This window comes from Lycorma delicatula, chromosome 7 (genome assembly GCF_047948215.1).
Source record: "Lycorma delicatula isolate Av1 chromosome 7, ASM4794821v1, whole genome shotgun sequence".
NCBI classification, from domain to species: Eukaryota; Metazoa; Arthropoda; class Insecta; order Hemiptera; family Fulgoridae; genus Lycorma; species Lycorma delicatula.
Window position 1 is genome coordinate 5,735,242 of NC_134461.1, and position 18,920 is coordinate 5,754,161.

At 29.1% G+C, this 18,920-nt stretch overlaps 1 protein-coding gene across 2 annotated transcripts in view; it reads right to left on the bottom strand.

Annotated features, from left to right (window-relative positions):
* The window catches only part of cic (Putative transcription factor capicua), a 116,300-nt gene extending 109,202 nt beyond the window's left edge, over nucleotides 1-7,098 (bottom strand). For both annotated transcript variants that reach the window (XM_075371209.1, XM_075371208.1), the window contains exon 1: nucleotides 5,815-7,098. In XM_075371209.1, coding sequence (XP_075227324.1) covers nucleotides 5,815-7,004 — 1,190 coding nt within the window. In that variant the 5' untranslated portion in view covers nucleotides 7,005-7,098. The remainder of the gene's footprint in view (nucleotides 1-5,814) is intronic.
* Between the last annotated feature and the right edge of the window lie 11,822 nt (nucleotides 7,099-18,920).

An 18,920-nucleotide genomic window follows, 5' to 3' on the forward strand; every position in this document is an offset into this window, starting at 1 on the left:
AACCATTAAATTTTTCTACTCAGACTAACTAAAAGGCCCTAATAACACTGATAAACATAATTTTTGTTTCTTAACATGCGATACATGATTCTGTTTTTATGCTGAAAATGAATATAAATGCAAAATCTTTCTATCACCCACCATTTTTGAAAAAATTTTTAAATTTCAATTATAGGATTTTTTTTCTCCATTTTTCAACATATAGTTAGCATTTTAAGCTCCTATATTGTATTTTGTTAGCTCATTTTTTATTGTTTAACTTTGTTAACATAATTTGTAAGCTATAAATAAACAATACTAGACAAAGAATTAAATCATCAGTCACATATTATGACATCAAATCTAATACTGAAGAGTGGGCCTTCATGGACAAGATTAATCATGTCTGTGCAGGTCAAAACATGTAGCTGAAAACACAGCTGTGTTGTTTGTATTAAGCACTGGATTTAGGAATGAATTAATTTTGTTCAGTCTTATTGCTGTCTTAAATTTGTTAACAGTGCAATGTCATAATGCCTCGAAATTATGTAAATGGTGTGGATGCCTTTTGTTATTTATGTGGTGAGCTTACCGTAAAATCAAATAGAAAAAACATTACACCTTTATTTAAAAAAGCATATCATTTGTATTTTCAGTGTAAAACTGGTGATTAGGATAAGATGTGGTCTCGTCATATAGTACGCACTAATTGTTCTGTATATTTAAGAGGATGGCTGAAAGGTACACAGAAAGAAGGCTTTGCTATTTGATGTACTTATGGTTTGACATGAACCAAAGGATCATGTAACCGATTGTTACTTTTTGTTTAACAAGTGTGTCTTGAATTTCTAAAAAATCTAAACATGCTGTACAATATCCTTCATTGCAATCTGCAATCAGGCCTGTACCTCACAGTGAAATTATTCCAGTTCCTAAGCCACCTGTGAATGTATGTTTCAAAAGCAGCGATACAGAATCAGGCAGTACTGAAGAAGACAACAATGATTTTGATTTTGAATTATCTTCCAATAAGCCACACCTTATATCACAAGGTGAATTAAATGACTTAGTTAGGGATTTAAACTTATCAAAAAATCAAGCTGAACTGTTAGGATCAAGATTGCAAGGTTGGATTTTACTTCAAAAAAATACAAAAATTTTAGACTTTTGAAGCCGACAAAAAGAACTTTCTCAGTACTTTATTGATGAAAATAATTTGGTTTATTGCACAAATATTGATTATGTTGCACTTGGGACAAGTTTATAAACCTGAGGACTAGCGCCTTTTTTATAGATTTGTTTTTAACTTCCAGGTCCACAGTTGTGCATTACTTCAGAGGATGAGATGAATGATTTGTAGCGTGTGTGAAAATGCCATGTCTGACCAGGATTCGAACCCGGGACTTCCGAGTGAAAGGTCAAGACGCTACCACTTGTGCCACAGAGGCCGGCCAAGTATAGTTTAAAAGTGGTTCTATTACACAACGGTAACAGATATCCTTCGATACCAATCACTTATGGTATTAATTTGAAAGAGACATATGATGTGATGAAAGATGTTCTTGAAAAAATAAATTATACAAAACATAGCTGGAGCATATGTGATGATTTGAAAGTTATAGCTATTTTGTTAGGATATACAAAGTACATGTGTTTTTTTTGCGAATGGGACAGGTGAGCTGGTGATAAACATCATGAACATTAAGATTTGCTGATCAGATTTGCTTTATCTGATCCTTCTCATCTGTTAGGATGTTTAGCTGTTTTTACTATACTTCTTGTTTTTTTTTCTACATGTCAATGGTTTTTTATACTAAAACCACTGTATTTATTGAACTCAGCTGTAAAATTTCTTTTAATTTGTGAATTTTCTGTAAAAAAAATTTGAGACTGTCCCATCCCAATTACCTTGAAAACTATGCTACAAGCTGTAAAGTTATACAGAATTAAACAAAATCAGTGGCGATTACAAATCAGTTATACTTCATCGGTAAACATCATTAATGATTTTATCTTTAGAAATAATTTTAAATTAAAACATTGTATAAGCTGATTACTTCCAATTTCATAGGAATATTTTATAATTTGGTTTATTTTTTTAACAATACTTTCAATATGAGAAACATAAGACAGACAGACAGACACAGACACACACATTTCACAAAAGAACAACCAGACGAATAATGAAATTCATTTTTAGCTTTCATTTCTATATTACCTATAGACTACCTTATGAAAAAATAGACTAATCTGACTAAACAATTAGCTAAGAATCCAGAGAAAGGATTGCCCCTGCTTCTATCTAACTGTTTAAAAAACTATTTCAAAATTAAAGAGATTTGCTTCCTACATAAACCTGTTAACTTTATGTATTCCTGAATTAACAATGAATTAGAAGATTGGTTGGTAACTGTCTCCTCGACTTATAGTGCAGTTCCAGGGGACAACCATTTTTTTAAATTACATTATTAATTAGATTGAAGAAATCTTTATTTCAAAGAGATGTGGTTGGTGTAACTTACTATATTTTTTTATTATCCATTTTGCTAAATAATGGGATTGTTTCAGAAAAAAATTACTGCATTTGATCAGTGGGTTTTCTGTACTTCTGGAGCAGGAATATAGTTTGGCATGACTGTGTCAGAAGTAATTAGTAAGTATTTTTTCATAGAATCACAAAGGAAATGAATTCTCATCAATTTTAACAAACAATTCTGTCTTAATAATTTTAAAAAATTGATCATTATCAATTTTATTCAACACCATAACAGTGTTCATTAAAAAAAAAAAAAAATGTTATCTTTTCAATTCAGTAATTTATTTTTGTTAATCTTCCTCTAATGATTTTGGTTTACGATGGAAATTTATTTACTACCTTCAAATTTGATAAACTTACTAATTCCAGCTGTTTTTCAATCAGTATGTTTAATACAGATTTCAAGATCCACATAAGCTCCTAGTAATTAGTCTTACTAGGACTAATAACATAGGTTTATTAACCTATGGTAAATGTCAAACCTTCAAGGTTTAAATCCATTTAGTCATTAATAACCTAGAGGGGGGATGGATTGTGAACCAATTACTGATTATAATTGAAATGACCTCTTCCAGGTTTGTTTGATATCAATTTAAATGTCTCATCCCCAAGGATATTACCAATCTTACAATCCTGTTTTATTACTTTTTTTATTAAATTAATGAAGCACGCCTCTTTAATGTATAGAAGTTATTAAAAAAAAAGGGCTAAAACTCATATGTTTTTTAATGTATCAAGATCTACGACGGTAAGTCAATTATTATCCACAATTTATTTATATTTTTGTTTATGGTGGTAGTACTGTCGTGTTGCGTAGATTACGCATGCGTGGTTTAATTGTTATGTCCATGCAGGTTTGATGCTGCTACGTTAGTTCCATTATCGCTGCCCTGCCATTAACCATGGCTGCTCCGCTTTCTGTTTGCACCAAAGAAGAGCAACGTTCAGCGATTCGTTTTTTGTGGTCGGAAGGTGTATCAGGGGTCAAAACCCATCGAAGACTTTCGGTACAGTACGGGAACAGTGTGTTGCTACAACAGAGTGTCTATGAATGGATTGAAAAATTCAAAAATAGTCGCACAAGTGTTACGCATGACGAAGGAGCCGGACGAGCGTTTACTGCCACAAATGAGGAAAACATTGAGCGTGCATGTGACATGGTTTTCTTAGACAGACGAGTAACTAACGATGAGGTGGCCCATTGTCTGCAAATTAGTCACGGTTCTGCCTACGAAATCATCCACAACAGACTTGGGTTTCATAAAGTCTGTGCAAGATGGGTCCCAAAATAACTCACACAGTCGCATAAACAGACGCACTAGGACATCTGCCAAAAACATTTGGATTACTACGGTAACGAACGGGACATCTTCTTAGACACAATCATCACTGGTGACGAAACATGGATCCATCATTACAAGCCAGAGAGTAAATGGCAGAGTATCGAATGGAAACATCCAAATTCGCCCTGCAAAAAAAACGTTGAAGACCTAACCATCCACAGGAAAACTGATGCTTACGGTTTTTTGGGACTCACAAGGCCCAGTACTGGAACATTATGAGTAAAGAGGCATGACAATAAACAGTGTGCATTACAGTGAGATGCTTACTGCCAAGCTGAAGCCTGCAATTCGAAGCAAACGCCAAAAAGTCTGCTGTCAAAAGGTGATGTGTTGTTGCACGACAATGCCCGTCCACATGCTTCTGCCCACATTGCTGTGCTTCTGCCCACATTGCTGAAACGCTTCAGAAATTCAACTTTGAAGTACTGGCTCATCCTCCATATAGTCCTGATCTTGCCCCTTCTGACTACCACTTGCTTGGTCCACTTAGACGCATTAAGGGACTGTCGATTTACCTCGGCGGAAACAGTGAAAGAAGCGGTGCATTCCTGGCTCGCAGCTCAACCATAAACCTTCTTTTATGAGGGCATCAGGAAGCTTGTGCAATGATGGACCTTGTGCATTGAAATGCAAGGGACTATGTTGAAAAATGATGTACAAGTAAGTTTCCTATTTGTATTGCAATAAAATTTATAACTACACTGCGGATAATAATTGACTTACTCTCATATAACAGATATCTTCACAAAAAGTAATTTTATCGAATTCAGACAAATGTGACGGCATTTACAACTACTTTTTTGGTCATCAAGTTTTTTGTATTATATATTAATCTATATAAATTTTGGTAAAATCTTTTCCCTACTGTATCTATTTAAAAAAAATAATAAAAGTGCAAATGAAAAAAGCTTCTTTTATTTTGTAAGGGTATTCAGATCTTTATTAAGTTTAAAAATTTAATTGCCATTTTAAATACAAACACAGTCAAAAACCATCTATTAAGAAAAAAATGAAGTACACATTTCTACTGTTAAACAGTTATCATCAATAGATGAGAAGGAACTAAGGAAGGAAAAATGTAATTTATTTTTATAATTAAGATTATTAAATTTACTATTTTTTATACTTCAACTTAAAAATGTTTTCTGTTTTGGGATACACATTTATTTTCAATAAACATATTGTTTTATTTAAAGTGTTTTGCATATCTCTGTATTTTAAATAATTTTTAGTGTCTGTTAACCTCGAATACTGTTAATGATTATAATTATTTTACAATCTAATTCTTTTTTCTGTTCAAAGAAAGAGTTATCTTCGATATGTATTTGATAGATTTAAATTTACAAGATTACTTGTAAGTTGTCATTTATTATTAAAATTATATCAAGCAAATCAACTAAATAAATATAATCACCAGCCTTTTAGCCTTCTAGTGCTTTTTGATGAGGATGTCATAGAAGTAACTTTGGAACTACATCAGATGGATAGAGATTACAATGAAATATCATCATAATAATTTAAACTAACCACATCTCCGAAAGGGCTCTCAATCCTTCTATTGAGCCTTGATCATCCCCTTATGGCTCCTTATCCAACATTCCATCTTCCCTGGAAATACTTGGGAACCGGATCAACAGGTTTGATAAGAGAAACTCATTTTCCTCTACTGGAGATACAAAGAAAGCTCGAGTAATTAACAGCTTAGGTGTTCGATGGACCAAATTTAGCCCAATTATTTTTATCATCTCTTACCTGAATTATCACACATTAGTGATCTAAATTTTTTTTTTTTTTTAGGAAAAATAATAATGGAAATGTATAGCTGTATATGAACTCAATATAAGGATTTATCACATAAAGAATCATAAGATGGAAGAAATTTATACATTATTTAACGTAATAAATAATTTAAAAACTCATAATAGAATATAAGAAACAATAATAATGACTACTAACCTGTAATAGCCTCCAGCATCAGCAGGTTGTAAAGTTGGCACGACATGATGTAATTGTAACGGTAATGTTAAATGCCCGTTATGCTGGGTAGAAATATTATCTTCAATGACTGTATCTTGTAATTCCTCCCACCAAGGAGGTAACAATAATCTGAGATCAGCACGTTTCACTATAAGCTCTTTGTCCTGTCCATTATTAATAAGACGCACTACAAATCGTGTCGGAGATGTTAAAATTTTATACACAACACCTTCCATAAAAACACGAGGAGAAGATTGCTGTTCGTCTTGATTAGTTCTAACACAAACACGAGCACCTAATGTAACTTGTCCTAATGATGGACTAGCATCACCAATTACATCGTATTTACCCGATGATAAAACATCTTTAAATATAATTAATTTACCTTCGAATCTATCGAACTCGACCCAAACTTCATTCGAATTACTCGCTTGTTTAATAACACCAGGTAGATAAACTTGATCTTTTTTTGCTAAAACTCTATGGTCCAACCACTCTCTTAATTCGATATCAGTTCTACCATTAGTTCTCCTTAACATATTAATTTCACTACCGCCCGTGCTAGGCATTAAAAGATTATTACCATCATCACGTTGCTGTGGTGGCATTTCAGAATCCCTAATAATTAAAGTAGTTGGATCACTCCGATCTTCAATAATAACTGGTGGAATATCATATGCATTTTGACGTGAATTTCTTGTCGTCATAATAATATCTTGAACATTATTTTTCTGCAACATCGATGATGAGAACACAGAATAATCTACAGCTATCGACTGCGGAGGCATGACAACACTTTGTATAAAATTATTATTATCGATCGATGTTGATGTTGGAGTAACTGTAGTTAATAAATTAGTTTGATATGATGTAACTGGTTTAACAGTTTCCTCTAGCTCTGATGGATCAAATTTTCGTTTTTTGGGTAATTTACGAACACCCATAATTGAAGATGAATCTTTCTGCTGTTCATTTGTTACAACCAAATTATTGTTGTTGTTATTATTATTATTATTTGATACGATTATGGGTTGTTGTTGATGTTGTTGTCTATTAACAGTATTGCCCCCACCTCCACCACTAGCAGTATTTACTGCCCCAGTAATTGTGCAATTACTGCCACCGTTGCCTCCTGGCACAATATTAGAATAAATACCACAATCCTTCATCACTTTTCTAACAATTTCACTTACAATTAAAAAAATACATACGACTACTATATATTGTTATTACCACCATCATAAGCAGAGATAACATCAATAAAAATAATAACAGTATAATAATAATGCTACTAACAAAACAATAACAAATACAAATATTTTTCAACAATGCACTTTTAAAGTATTTATGAAATATTATGTTATTTTTATCAATGTTTAAAATAGAACTGCTACAATTGTAATTAATCTTTAATAAGTTATAATTGATATTATTATAAATAACAATATCAGACATCTTTCAATAAAAAAAATATATATCTGTATAAAAAAAAAATTATTTAATAAATTTATTATTTGTAATATAAAAATAACAATAATAATATAACATAATTAAATTTTGATTAAAACAAGAATAAAATCACTACTAAACAAAAATTATTAAAACTTTATTATAAAATTTAATAACTTCCAAACTTTATTTGCACTTTGATTATTTGCTAAATTATTTTTAAACAAAAAGTTTATAAATTAAACAATTTTCATCCATAATAATTATATATAAGTGGAGATAATTAACAGATCCACATTTTAAAATAATTACTTTTTTAAAACCTTACAACTTAACCGTTACAAAAATTTTATTAAAAAAATAATAAATATACGATACAAGAAATTATAAATAATATCAATTTGAAAATCTAGAAAAAAGATATTTTGCTTATCTCATAAAAGTCTAACTTTATGGTAAAATACTACTTTTATTATTTTTATATTATAAGAATAAAAAAAATTAAAAGTTATTTTATAGACGACAGAAGTCACTTTTTTTTAAATAAATTAACATCAATTAATTTTAATTTTTTTGAAAAAAAGTAAAAAATACACTTTGTTATGCTGATAGAAGATACTACTTAAAAATAATAAATTTTCATAAATAAATTATAGATGAAAATGGCGTTAGCAGAATTTTTAACGTAATTAATGTTGCTGAATAAAATTTTGAATGATGTTTTAATCACAACTATACTACACAAACTGTACAGCGATGAAAATACATATACAAATATTTATCCCCAAGTCATTTAATCTTGATTCCTTCTTTAAATACATTTATTTTTTTTATGTTTTAAATAGAAAAAACAGATTTACAGCAGCAGCAACAGTAACCCTGCAAATAAACAAGAAAAAATAAATTACATTACATAATAATATAATATAAATAACACAAGCATTACCCGACAATTACTCTTCAGTTAACCTATGGAATATCATTCATTACAGAAATTTATTTTTAAATAACTTAAGTAAACCTAAAGACAACTTCCCTTTTTTTGATTACTTTTACATTTCTTGGTTTCACAGCCATGTGAAACTGCAACTATTTTTTTAAATTTACCCTATTAACCGACTAATAATTAAAATCTTCTTTTAACCACACCCAATCTAACCTCTTTTCAATCAGAAAAAGCGCCTAGGTATGTTTTGTATTGGAAACCTGAATATGAAAATCTGTATAATAAAAAAAAAAAACCAATCATCCCTAATATTGCAAATGAATTAACATTTTAAATTAAAAATACTTTGTCTGGTGTAGGCGATTTATTGGATCTGTCTTATCAAATGTCCACAGTAGCAGCTGTGAAGTCATACTACTTTGTGTTCTTTAAAGTACACTGTAGTCTCTGAAGAAGTTAATGAACGTTATTTTAAATTATTTAAAAGTTATTTGAGTCAGACAGACACCTCCCTGGGGTGAGTATTGTTGCTTGTGGGTATGGATCTGCTCCAGGGAGGTATAAAGAAAAAATAGTTATTTTAAAGTTTTTTTTTCAATACACTTGCTTTTCGCCATCGTAATAATCATTAATTTAATTTCTGTATAAAACTAATGCAGCAGTAATATGTATAAATTAATTATTTAATAAAAAAGAATCAATCCTAAAATAAATATCTATTACTTATAAAACAGCCAATAATTGAAATACTGCTAGTTTGAAAAATGTCAATCTGGGTAAAAACGATGAAAAACATTTAGTTGTTAAGCAGCAAATAGAAAGAGGTTTAAAATATTTTCTGCATATTTCATATTAACATAGTCATTTAACATTGTCATGTTATATTTTGTTTAAAAACAGCCATAAGTGGGGCTCTTTCTTTGGTTTTTCTTGAAAACAGATTTCAGTTATGGAATGAAATAGGATAAATTAAAAGAAAAGAGCTAAGGGAATAAGATAGGCCGCCCGTGATATTTTACCATGATTATAAAGCGAGTTATTCAACCGTTTGTACAACATACCTGGTTGAAATAATTTTGTTTACAATAATATATATTTTTCTAAGAATATTTTTATTTTTTATATGATCTCCTAGCCCAGTCCAGGCAGTAATATAAAAATTATGAATTCGAGAAAATAATTCAGAACGGGATCAGTTAAGTAGATAACTGAAGTCTGAATTAATAGATTTGCACTCTACTAGTTTATATTACAGTTGAATTGTTTATTGCAGAAACCTGCTACATTCTGTATGAATATCACTGCTCATAACAGGAATTTTGAAATAAACGATTCAGTTATTATATTTATAATTTTACACATAACATTTAAATTAACTATACATAAATTATTTGCAACACACAGGTAGGAATTATAATCAAAAACTAACCTTTAATTTACTGCTATTAAAAAAAATACTGCAAAGATAAATCTTTAAAAGAGCGACACAGTACAAAAAATAAATTAGATAATTTAGTAAAAAAAAAAACCACATAAAGGATTATCAGTAATGCGATACATGTGGTATAGACAATACCACAAATCTGATCAAATGCAATTTAGTTTTTTCATTTTCAGTATATTTTATGCTGTAATGAAAGGAAAAATCACTTCTAAATGATAATAAAGAAGATCCATAAGTACAAACTTTTGAATTTTATATAAATTACAAAAAAAGCCATTAACAGAAATGAGAATGATAAATATGTGAGAAATATTATTATATAAAAAAAAATGTAACAAAGATAATGAAACTGTAATAATACAAAGTATTTGTAAATTAATTTTATTGTTAAGATTACATAATACGTGAAATATCTGTTGTACGTGTGAATTCTCATGTGAATTTATTTATTATATTATAAATTAACAATTTACTAGAACAACTGGCTGTTCTTTATTTCTGTAACAATAATTTAAAATAAAAATATATATTAATAAATTTAATTGTAATATGAAAAACCACCTTTGTTTTAAAAAAAATTGTAAATACATATTCTATACTTACACTAACTTTCAAAGGGGCTTATTATTAGCTTTATATAACTGTCTACAAAATTCAATTGGTTAATGAATTACCATCTTTATAAGTAAGAAGTGATAGTCATGATCGACTGAATTAAGTTCATTTTTAATTAATTTCATTACCATTACGAATGGATTCAGTTGATGAATTCAAAAAGTTTCTTATACAAATTGATAAGTTTACATTACATTTAACTTTGCTATTTTGGTGTGTTCAAAGATGACTTTTATAAAATGCAATACACTAAACATGTTTAAAAATATATTAAATATATTATAATTAATTATTATCATTATTATAATTAATTATTTTAATTCGATCATTACCTGCTTAATTATTCTTTGATTTTATAATTATTTTTTATACCGATTATCGATGACTAATAACACAGTACTAATAAATCTTTCATAATTTTTCTTAAATTATAGTGTGCTTCCACCAGTGTATACTACTGAAATGGGAGATATCACAAAAGTATTTATGGTACCATGGAATAATTAAGCAGCAAGAGCAATTATGGAAACTTTCAGTTCTAAGTACACAAAACATTTTTTTATCGCTTTCAGGATCTCTCACATCAATCTGTTTAGTAAATTAAGAGTATATTCATAACTATCAGTTGGTTTTTTTTTAGTAATAAGCTATAAATTATGACTCCAACAAGGATTTGAAAAAGACTTTGTGACCTTGTCAAAGGAAACAGTTGTATTAAAAAAGTTCAAATTTTAGAAAATAACTACTGTATAATTTTTATTCATTTGCATTACATATGGTTTTTAAGAACTTATAACTCAACAATGACTTTAAACAAATAACTTATATTATTTTCCCCTAATTTTGGACTTTTTCAACCAATTGCAATCAATTTTTTATATTTTCTTTTTTAATGTGGCAGGAACAGTTTTCAAACCTTAGACATCAGATGAAATAATTTAGTTATATATATTTTGTAGTTTTTATTTCCAAAGTTTTGTTTTACGGTACTAAATTATTAAATTCCTTTTTGTACAGGTAAAACTTTATGTTAATTTTTGTAATTTATTACAATTTAATAAGATGTATTCTAAAACTCCAGTTTTAATTATTTTACTTTTAGTAAGATATAAATAAGCAAACATGAAAATAAGTGAGAAAAGAGTAACTAATCTTTAATTTAATCGGTTATCTACAACATTGTTGTCACCTTTTTAAAGACAATATTTAATGCCTACAACTGTCAATAATCATACTCTCTAGAACCTAATTTTAACTCTCATTCACTCTAAAAACTAGTATTTCTTGAATTGGTGCAGCGTTTGGAAATCTGGAGATGTATGAAGTAACACAAAGACTTGTTATAAGAACAAAGGACATGGCTAACTAACACTATTGACTAACCAAAGCTGAGAGATACCTAGATGCTTTCAGAATATTATAAGAAACAATGAAAACTGATCATAATCAACCAAGTTTTAGGTTTCAATAAATTCAGTTCTCCATTTTTCTCACATCAGAAAACTCATTTCTCACCATTAACAAAATTAAAAACAAACAGCAACTGTAACGGGACATCAGCTGTGGTGAATAAATAAAATAATTTACATACTATTAAAAAATTATAGTTTTTTCATATAAGTAGAGCGGTTTGAGATACTGAATCGTTAATTACATAGTTTGAGTCAGTAAGATCATACGTATAACTTTATTCCCCGATCAATGCTGCTTAGTTACAATGAAACATCGGTTAACAATTCATCATCAAGTTTTATAAAATGGTGATTCTATGGAAATGTCTGTTGAGATTGTTGACATTACTTTTAACTTCAGCAACATAATCTGATTCCATCAGTTCAGAGTGTAAAAAGATAGAACGAAAATTTTCAACCTACAGGTCATGTAAGGATTGTTGAGGAAGGAAGCAATCAGGTGCAAAAAAAGTACTTGTTCATCAGAAAACGTCAAGGCAGTTGAGCTTTGTAAGTGTAAAGCCCACCACATTCTGCATCATTAATCTTGTCTGTTAAAAATGGAATTGTCCAAGATTTATGGACATTGTCCAAGAATTAAACATTTATCCAGGAATTCGGTTAAGTCAGGAATTAAAAGACATTTTTAACAGGTAAGTTATTTTTGCTGAATAGTTTTTATATAGTTAAACGCGATAAAAATTAAAATTTCCTAAAAAACCTTTGGATGTCCATTACATTACTTTCATCTAAACGATTAAGAAACAGAACATAAGCAAACAGAATTTTCATTTTTGTGTGCAGACAATCCTTGCTTTTTATTCCAGCACCACACTGAAGAGATAAGTGTGGTGTACAGCGTCATTACATTTAATTAAATCTTTTGATTCCACTCTTCTCATAATAGGAAAACCACAAAATGTTATTACTTTGAAAGATGTTAATGTTTCTTATTACCAACTGCTAATAAATTCCCCAAAAATGTCAGGATAGGTAGCCTGATTTCCAAAAATTAGTTTTTGTACCAGATGTAAAAAAAATATAAAAATAAGTGTACGCTCTCAAAATTTAAGTTGCCAATCGACAAATCTATAGTTAAACTTATCAACAGATACAATCATGTGAATTTCTGCTGCTTAATGTACACCATCATTACAACTGATATATTCAAAGAGTACTGGAAACTATCAAGCAGGTACATAGAACACACACTCTGAGCGTATCGACTGAAGATAGGAATAGATTGAGTTTTTAAAACACATAAATGTGAAAGACATAATGTGAATCTGCTTAGGATCATACGGCTGATAAAATTAAATCAGTGAAGAAACTACAGCTTGGTGTAAGCGTGTACAGATTACTAACAAGGTCCGCATAGCAAAATTTCTTGAAATGCTTACTACCAATGACAGCCATTCTGATTTACGTTTGGTTACAAAGAGATTGCAATGGAAGTTATGGCACAATGATGGATAAAGAGAAACTGCTGCTAATTTGTCAACTGATAAATTAGCAGCGAAAATGACTCCAATGACGACGGCACCACAATGTAAATATTATACTTCATACTGAATCTATGACCCACCTATGGAGATGAATGGCTTAATTGGAATAACAACAATTTGAAACTGCACCTTCTGAACTTTTACAATGAAACATCTATGAAACTATGCTAGTCAAAAATGTTCTACTACACAGAACAACAAAATATTTTATATCGAATTACTCCACATTCTACCTAAAAAATATTGTCAAATAAATGTAGTTAAAAAAATGTAATGCTTTATTTAACATTTCCTATACTTTTTAACTAATGCTGATTTTCATTATTAAGATGACTTCTGGTCTCGGTTAATCTGAATTAACAAGGTATGATTGTGTATAAATACCATAAATTCAAACAAAGTTATTACTTTTAAGATAATGTAAAAGTGCAAAAGATAAATAAATAATTATTCTAGTGCAAAAAATCTCATTTTAATTAAATGAGATTAATAATAATTATTATTAATATTAATAATAATAATAATATTTAATATTAATAATTTTACATAAAAAGAATGAAATGCAGCATGCAATTACTCATACATTAACAAAAGAATAAAAAACTATTAAGATACACCCACACTCACAAATTAAACAGTAAAACTTCATAATTTCTCTGCAGTCTACAATATGATGTAAAGAAAAAAAACAACTGTAATAAAATTACATCGCATCAGTAATTATATGTTATGTCAATAAATAAGGTTCATTTTAATGGCTAACACCACCAGTATAAATAATAGGAACATTATGGCACATTATACCAATAATTTAAACCGTAAATTTTCCTGATTAAACATCCATTATAAAAAAGTTATTCAAACAAAATTAGCAATTTTTTGTGATGTAATTCCTAACGATTATGAGAGTAAAGGTAATTGCTATTATTAATTTTACAAAATCTGCATGACAGTTTATTAGAAATTTAAAATACGGTTCAATTTATTAACTATGAATAGAAATTCTGAGGTGTGTGTATAGGTATATATATATATACAATGGGAACACGACTATCCGGATGGCTTACATCCACAGTATAATTCTGAGATATTTATAAACATGAGAGAGTGTACATATATATACAGTACCATACAAATTAATTCGAATGCAATGTTATTTAATAAAAAGTAGCTTTATTTAAAAAATCATACCTGTAAAATTTTTAAATAATTTTTTTGATTTAATAAGGTCATTTTTTTTAGTTTTACTCTAAGATTTTTAATCGGGTTTACGTGTGGGGTTGCCTGGCCGCAGAAGCATATTTAATGATTCATTCTTCGAAAACCTTTTCCATTTTTTTGGTAGTATAGCATTGCGCCAAATCTTTTGGAACACTCTACTGCTTGAGGGAATTTGTTTTGAAGTTGTATCATAAATCTTTCCCTCAGAATCTTGATGCATCCATCACCTTCACATACCATCTACTGGAAGTAATGAACACGGACCTTCAAATATGAACCGACCCCAAAATATCTTTTTCTGGGGATGTTTACTGATTGTAGGATAGGAACCGATCGTGTATTTTCATCTGATGTTTTTCTAACGTATGGAATTCTTTGCCCATCAACATGAAAAATGAGACGTCAGAAAACATAATAATTTTCCAGTCATTAGTACAGTTACTATGTGTTTTGGCTTACAAGAGCCTTTTTTGCGTATTGCTGCTTTTTAGCTGGCTGATGAGCTTCCCAACCGGCTACAAGAAGGCTGTTACTGGTATAGTAGCAGTAACATATATAAACCGATATACTGTATATAATTGGTGTTCCAAAAATGTCTGTAGGATTTTAAATAACTATAACTACAAAATGTTTTTTTTTGCTTCAGGTAAACATTTATATACACTACGTAAAGTACTGTATAAATCTAAGCACGATCCCGCTTTCGCAAGAACACAGTATTGAAATCATAAAACTGGTCAGTCTACAAAAGAAACGGATTGTAAAATTCATAACGTTTTCAGAGCTTTTGAAGTTCTTCTGAACAAGCAATTTAGGAATAAGTGAAAAAATGTTAAAACACAGGGTCTGTTCACAATAAACCATACTCAGGGAAGAGAAAAACTGAACATTCTGCTGAAAACGTTGCTTTTGTATAGGAAAGTGTCTCAAATGAGTCATCATCAATTTTACGGCGATCTCAAGAATAATATTCCTTGGACCAGTTTATGAAGAATTTTACACAAGGACTTGCATTTACATACATACAAAATTCAATTGATTCAAGAGTTGAAGGTGATGGACCATCGGCAACACAGAAATTTTGTTACTCGGATGTTATAGAAAAAAGCAACATATCCACATTTTTGACATTAAGCCATACTTAGTAATAAGGCTCATTTCTTATTAAACGGTAAAGTTAATAAACAAAACTGTTGCTTTTGGAGAGAAGAAAACCCTTGAATGATTCACAAAGGATCAGCTTTTGTGCAAAAATGTACAGTTTGGTACGATTTATGGGTACAGAGGAATCATCAGTTCATTTTTCTTTCAAGGCAATGCTGTTATGATGAATGTAGAACGATTTAATGACATGCTAACAGAACTTTGTAAGGCATCAATTAAGTGGAATTGACACTAATGATCTATATTTTTAACAAGTATTTTGAAAGCTGCAATAGATGGCACCACCATCTATTTTGATAGTAATGTATAATAATTTAATGAATTTCAATCAGAATAGTAAAGTAAGTTCAGTTAAATAGTCAACATACATAACTGCTTTACCTAAAATTCTTTTTATATGTTTTAATTTGAATTTTTAATTTTGATTTTTAGTTTTAATTTAATTTTATGTCTTGATATTTTTGCATACGTAAAAATTTTTACAATTTAAATTTAATGTAATGTGTAATGTTAATTATTTTTTCATATTTTAAATTGTGTTTTAATTGTTAATTTTATGGGATAAAGGTTTAAATTCTTAAAATAAAAAGATAATAGGTTTTAAATTTTAATAAAATGAATAAATGCACGATAAGTTATATTATATTTTATGAAGTTTGTAATGTAATCTGAGATGAATATATGAATACGTAATGCAGCTGATGATGCAAGTAAATCATGAAAGCGCTCCAGCATATATAGTGGTATAAAGTAAGTTGTCCTAGTTTATTTATAATGTACTTTTTTTATTTATTTATGATCTAACTTTTTTTGTGTGTGATATATATATATATATATAAAACACACAAATAAAGGGAATAATAATAATAAAACTGGGCATATGGCAAAAACAATTCCTTAACAGTTATCAATCATAAATGCCCAGAATCCTTAGAAATCATGATTTCAATACTATAATAAAGTAAGATTCTTTTGGTATTGATTAAATTAATTATAATCAACAATTTTGTTTTATATATTATTTTATTTTTCACTTCATCAATCAATTTTGTTGTTGCAGATCTCAATTTGCTTTGTTAAATTCAATACAAAATGAGTGAGATCTTTGCAGAACTTAATAATGGTGGTAGGTAAAACAGATAAGTAAAATGTACAATTAAGTAAAATGTACTTTAAGATTAATAAATGTTAAATTTTTTGTACAAACATTATACTCGTTTATATAGTATTTGGTAGAGCTGTTTGTTAAAATAGATTTAAGTAAGAATTAAAAAGAAATATTATTTGTTTGAAATGATAACAAAAATGTTTATTATAACTCTTATAATTACCATGTAAAGTTATGTTCTTTAAATTAATTTTGTTTTGACTCGAAAGAGTCATTTATAAATAAGCAAAACATCATATGTATTTATTTAAATTATGATTATGTTATTACAATGTTGTGACTACTATATTAATTACTTTCTAATATATATGTAAAAACCTTTTTTTTACGGCCAACAATATTTAACAAAATAGTTTTTTTTATTAGCTACTTGAAACCAAAATTTAAAATACTAATTTAATAAATCTATTTTCAAATAGAAATTTAAATTTAATTTAAAAATCAGCTAAATATTACTCTCTATAAAGAAATATTTCAAAGTAAAGCAGGTATATGAGAAATTATACTGTTAAGTCCAAATGCCTATGAATAATTGGTGTTCATTTCACATGTAGCATCATTAGAATCTCATAAATTACAAAAAGCTACAAAGAATGTTAAATGGAGATTGTTTCTTCCTTTTTTGAGTACATTAAAAATATTCAATATGTCATATAATATGCTAGAAATCTTCAGTTTTCTAAAAATAATCAATTCATGAAATTGACAAATAACTTTTCATGGATTGAAATAAATATATTAAAATAACATATTTTGCCAATGTTTCTTTTTTTTAACTTACAATTATGAATTAGTATAGAACTCAGCCACTGATTTAAAATACTGTAAAACAGTTAAGACGAAAAATATATACATTTTTAAAAGTCAACTAAATACAACTCTACTGAATGATACAGAAAGAGTAGAATTACAACACTGTGGAGTTAGATTCAACGTATTGTCAATATGTACAATTGGTGATGAGGTATATCCGCCAAAACACCATTTAAGTGTTTATGGTAAGAGTTTATGGTGGCATTTAATGACCTCATTCTATTAGTGAAAATAATAAAATAAGTTTGCATAAACATCAATCCAGAAATGCTCGGTTAGCAAGCTATGGCTACAAAAGATTTCGCCCTAATTCCTGAACAAAGTGTGAAATAAAACCATACTGAGATTCTAGGAACCCGTTTATATGAACTTATTTCATTATCTTTGCTAGTAGAAAGCACTGGTAACAGTATATGAATCACCTGTATAGGGTACATACAGTGCACATTCAGAGTTGCAGAACAGTACTTTAAAATTATGTGGTGTATTTAGTTCTTCCGGCATTAGGTTGGTTGCCCTGTGAGTTCGTTGAGCTTTGCTCAGTAATAAACCAAGATGTCAGATGCTGAGTTTGATTGAACGTGCTTAGTTTCATGTTGTTTCCTTTATCTGAATTAATAATTGCGAGAAATGTAATGGTTCTTTCAGTAGAGGAATGTATTTTTCTCACTGAACATGTCTTTAATGAAGGCGACAAGTATAATGATTTAGTGAAACACAAGTTTTCTGAAAACTTTCCAAATACTCCTGTACCTCATCCCGATGCAGTTTGAACTCTTATAAAAAAATTTTAGACAACAGGCTCAGTTGAAGATGCTGTTCGAAGTGGAAGACCACCTAAACTCAACAAACAGAACCCATTTGATATTTTGGATGCTATGGACAAAAGTCCATCAAAGTTAATGCGTAAGTCAGCACAAGACATTAGACTTACTGCAGTACATAAAACTGTAAGAAAGGAACTGAAACTTTTCCCCTACAAAGTAATGTGTGTTTAAAAACTAAAACCTACAAATCATGTCAAAAGACTAAATTATTGTCAACGATTTAAACATTTTATTGACCAAAATTCCATAGATATCCTCAACATGTTTTTTACAGATGATGATTTTACATTTACATGTTTTTTACAGTCTGATTCAGTGCGAGTAGAATGCACACTGTGGGTCCAAACATTTTTGAAAATATTGTTACAAGTGATCGTTAAAGTGCTGCTTTACAAGCTTCATTAGTCAGTTAACAAAAGTGGAAATCAATTGGTCGGTTACACAAAGATGGTGCCTGAGAGCATACAGCTAAGATGTCAATG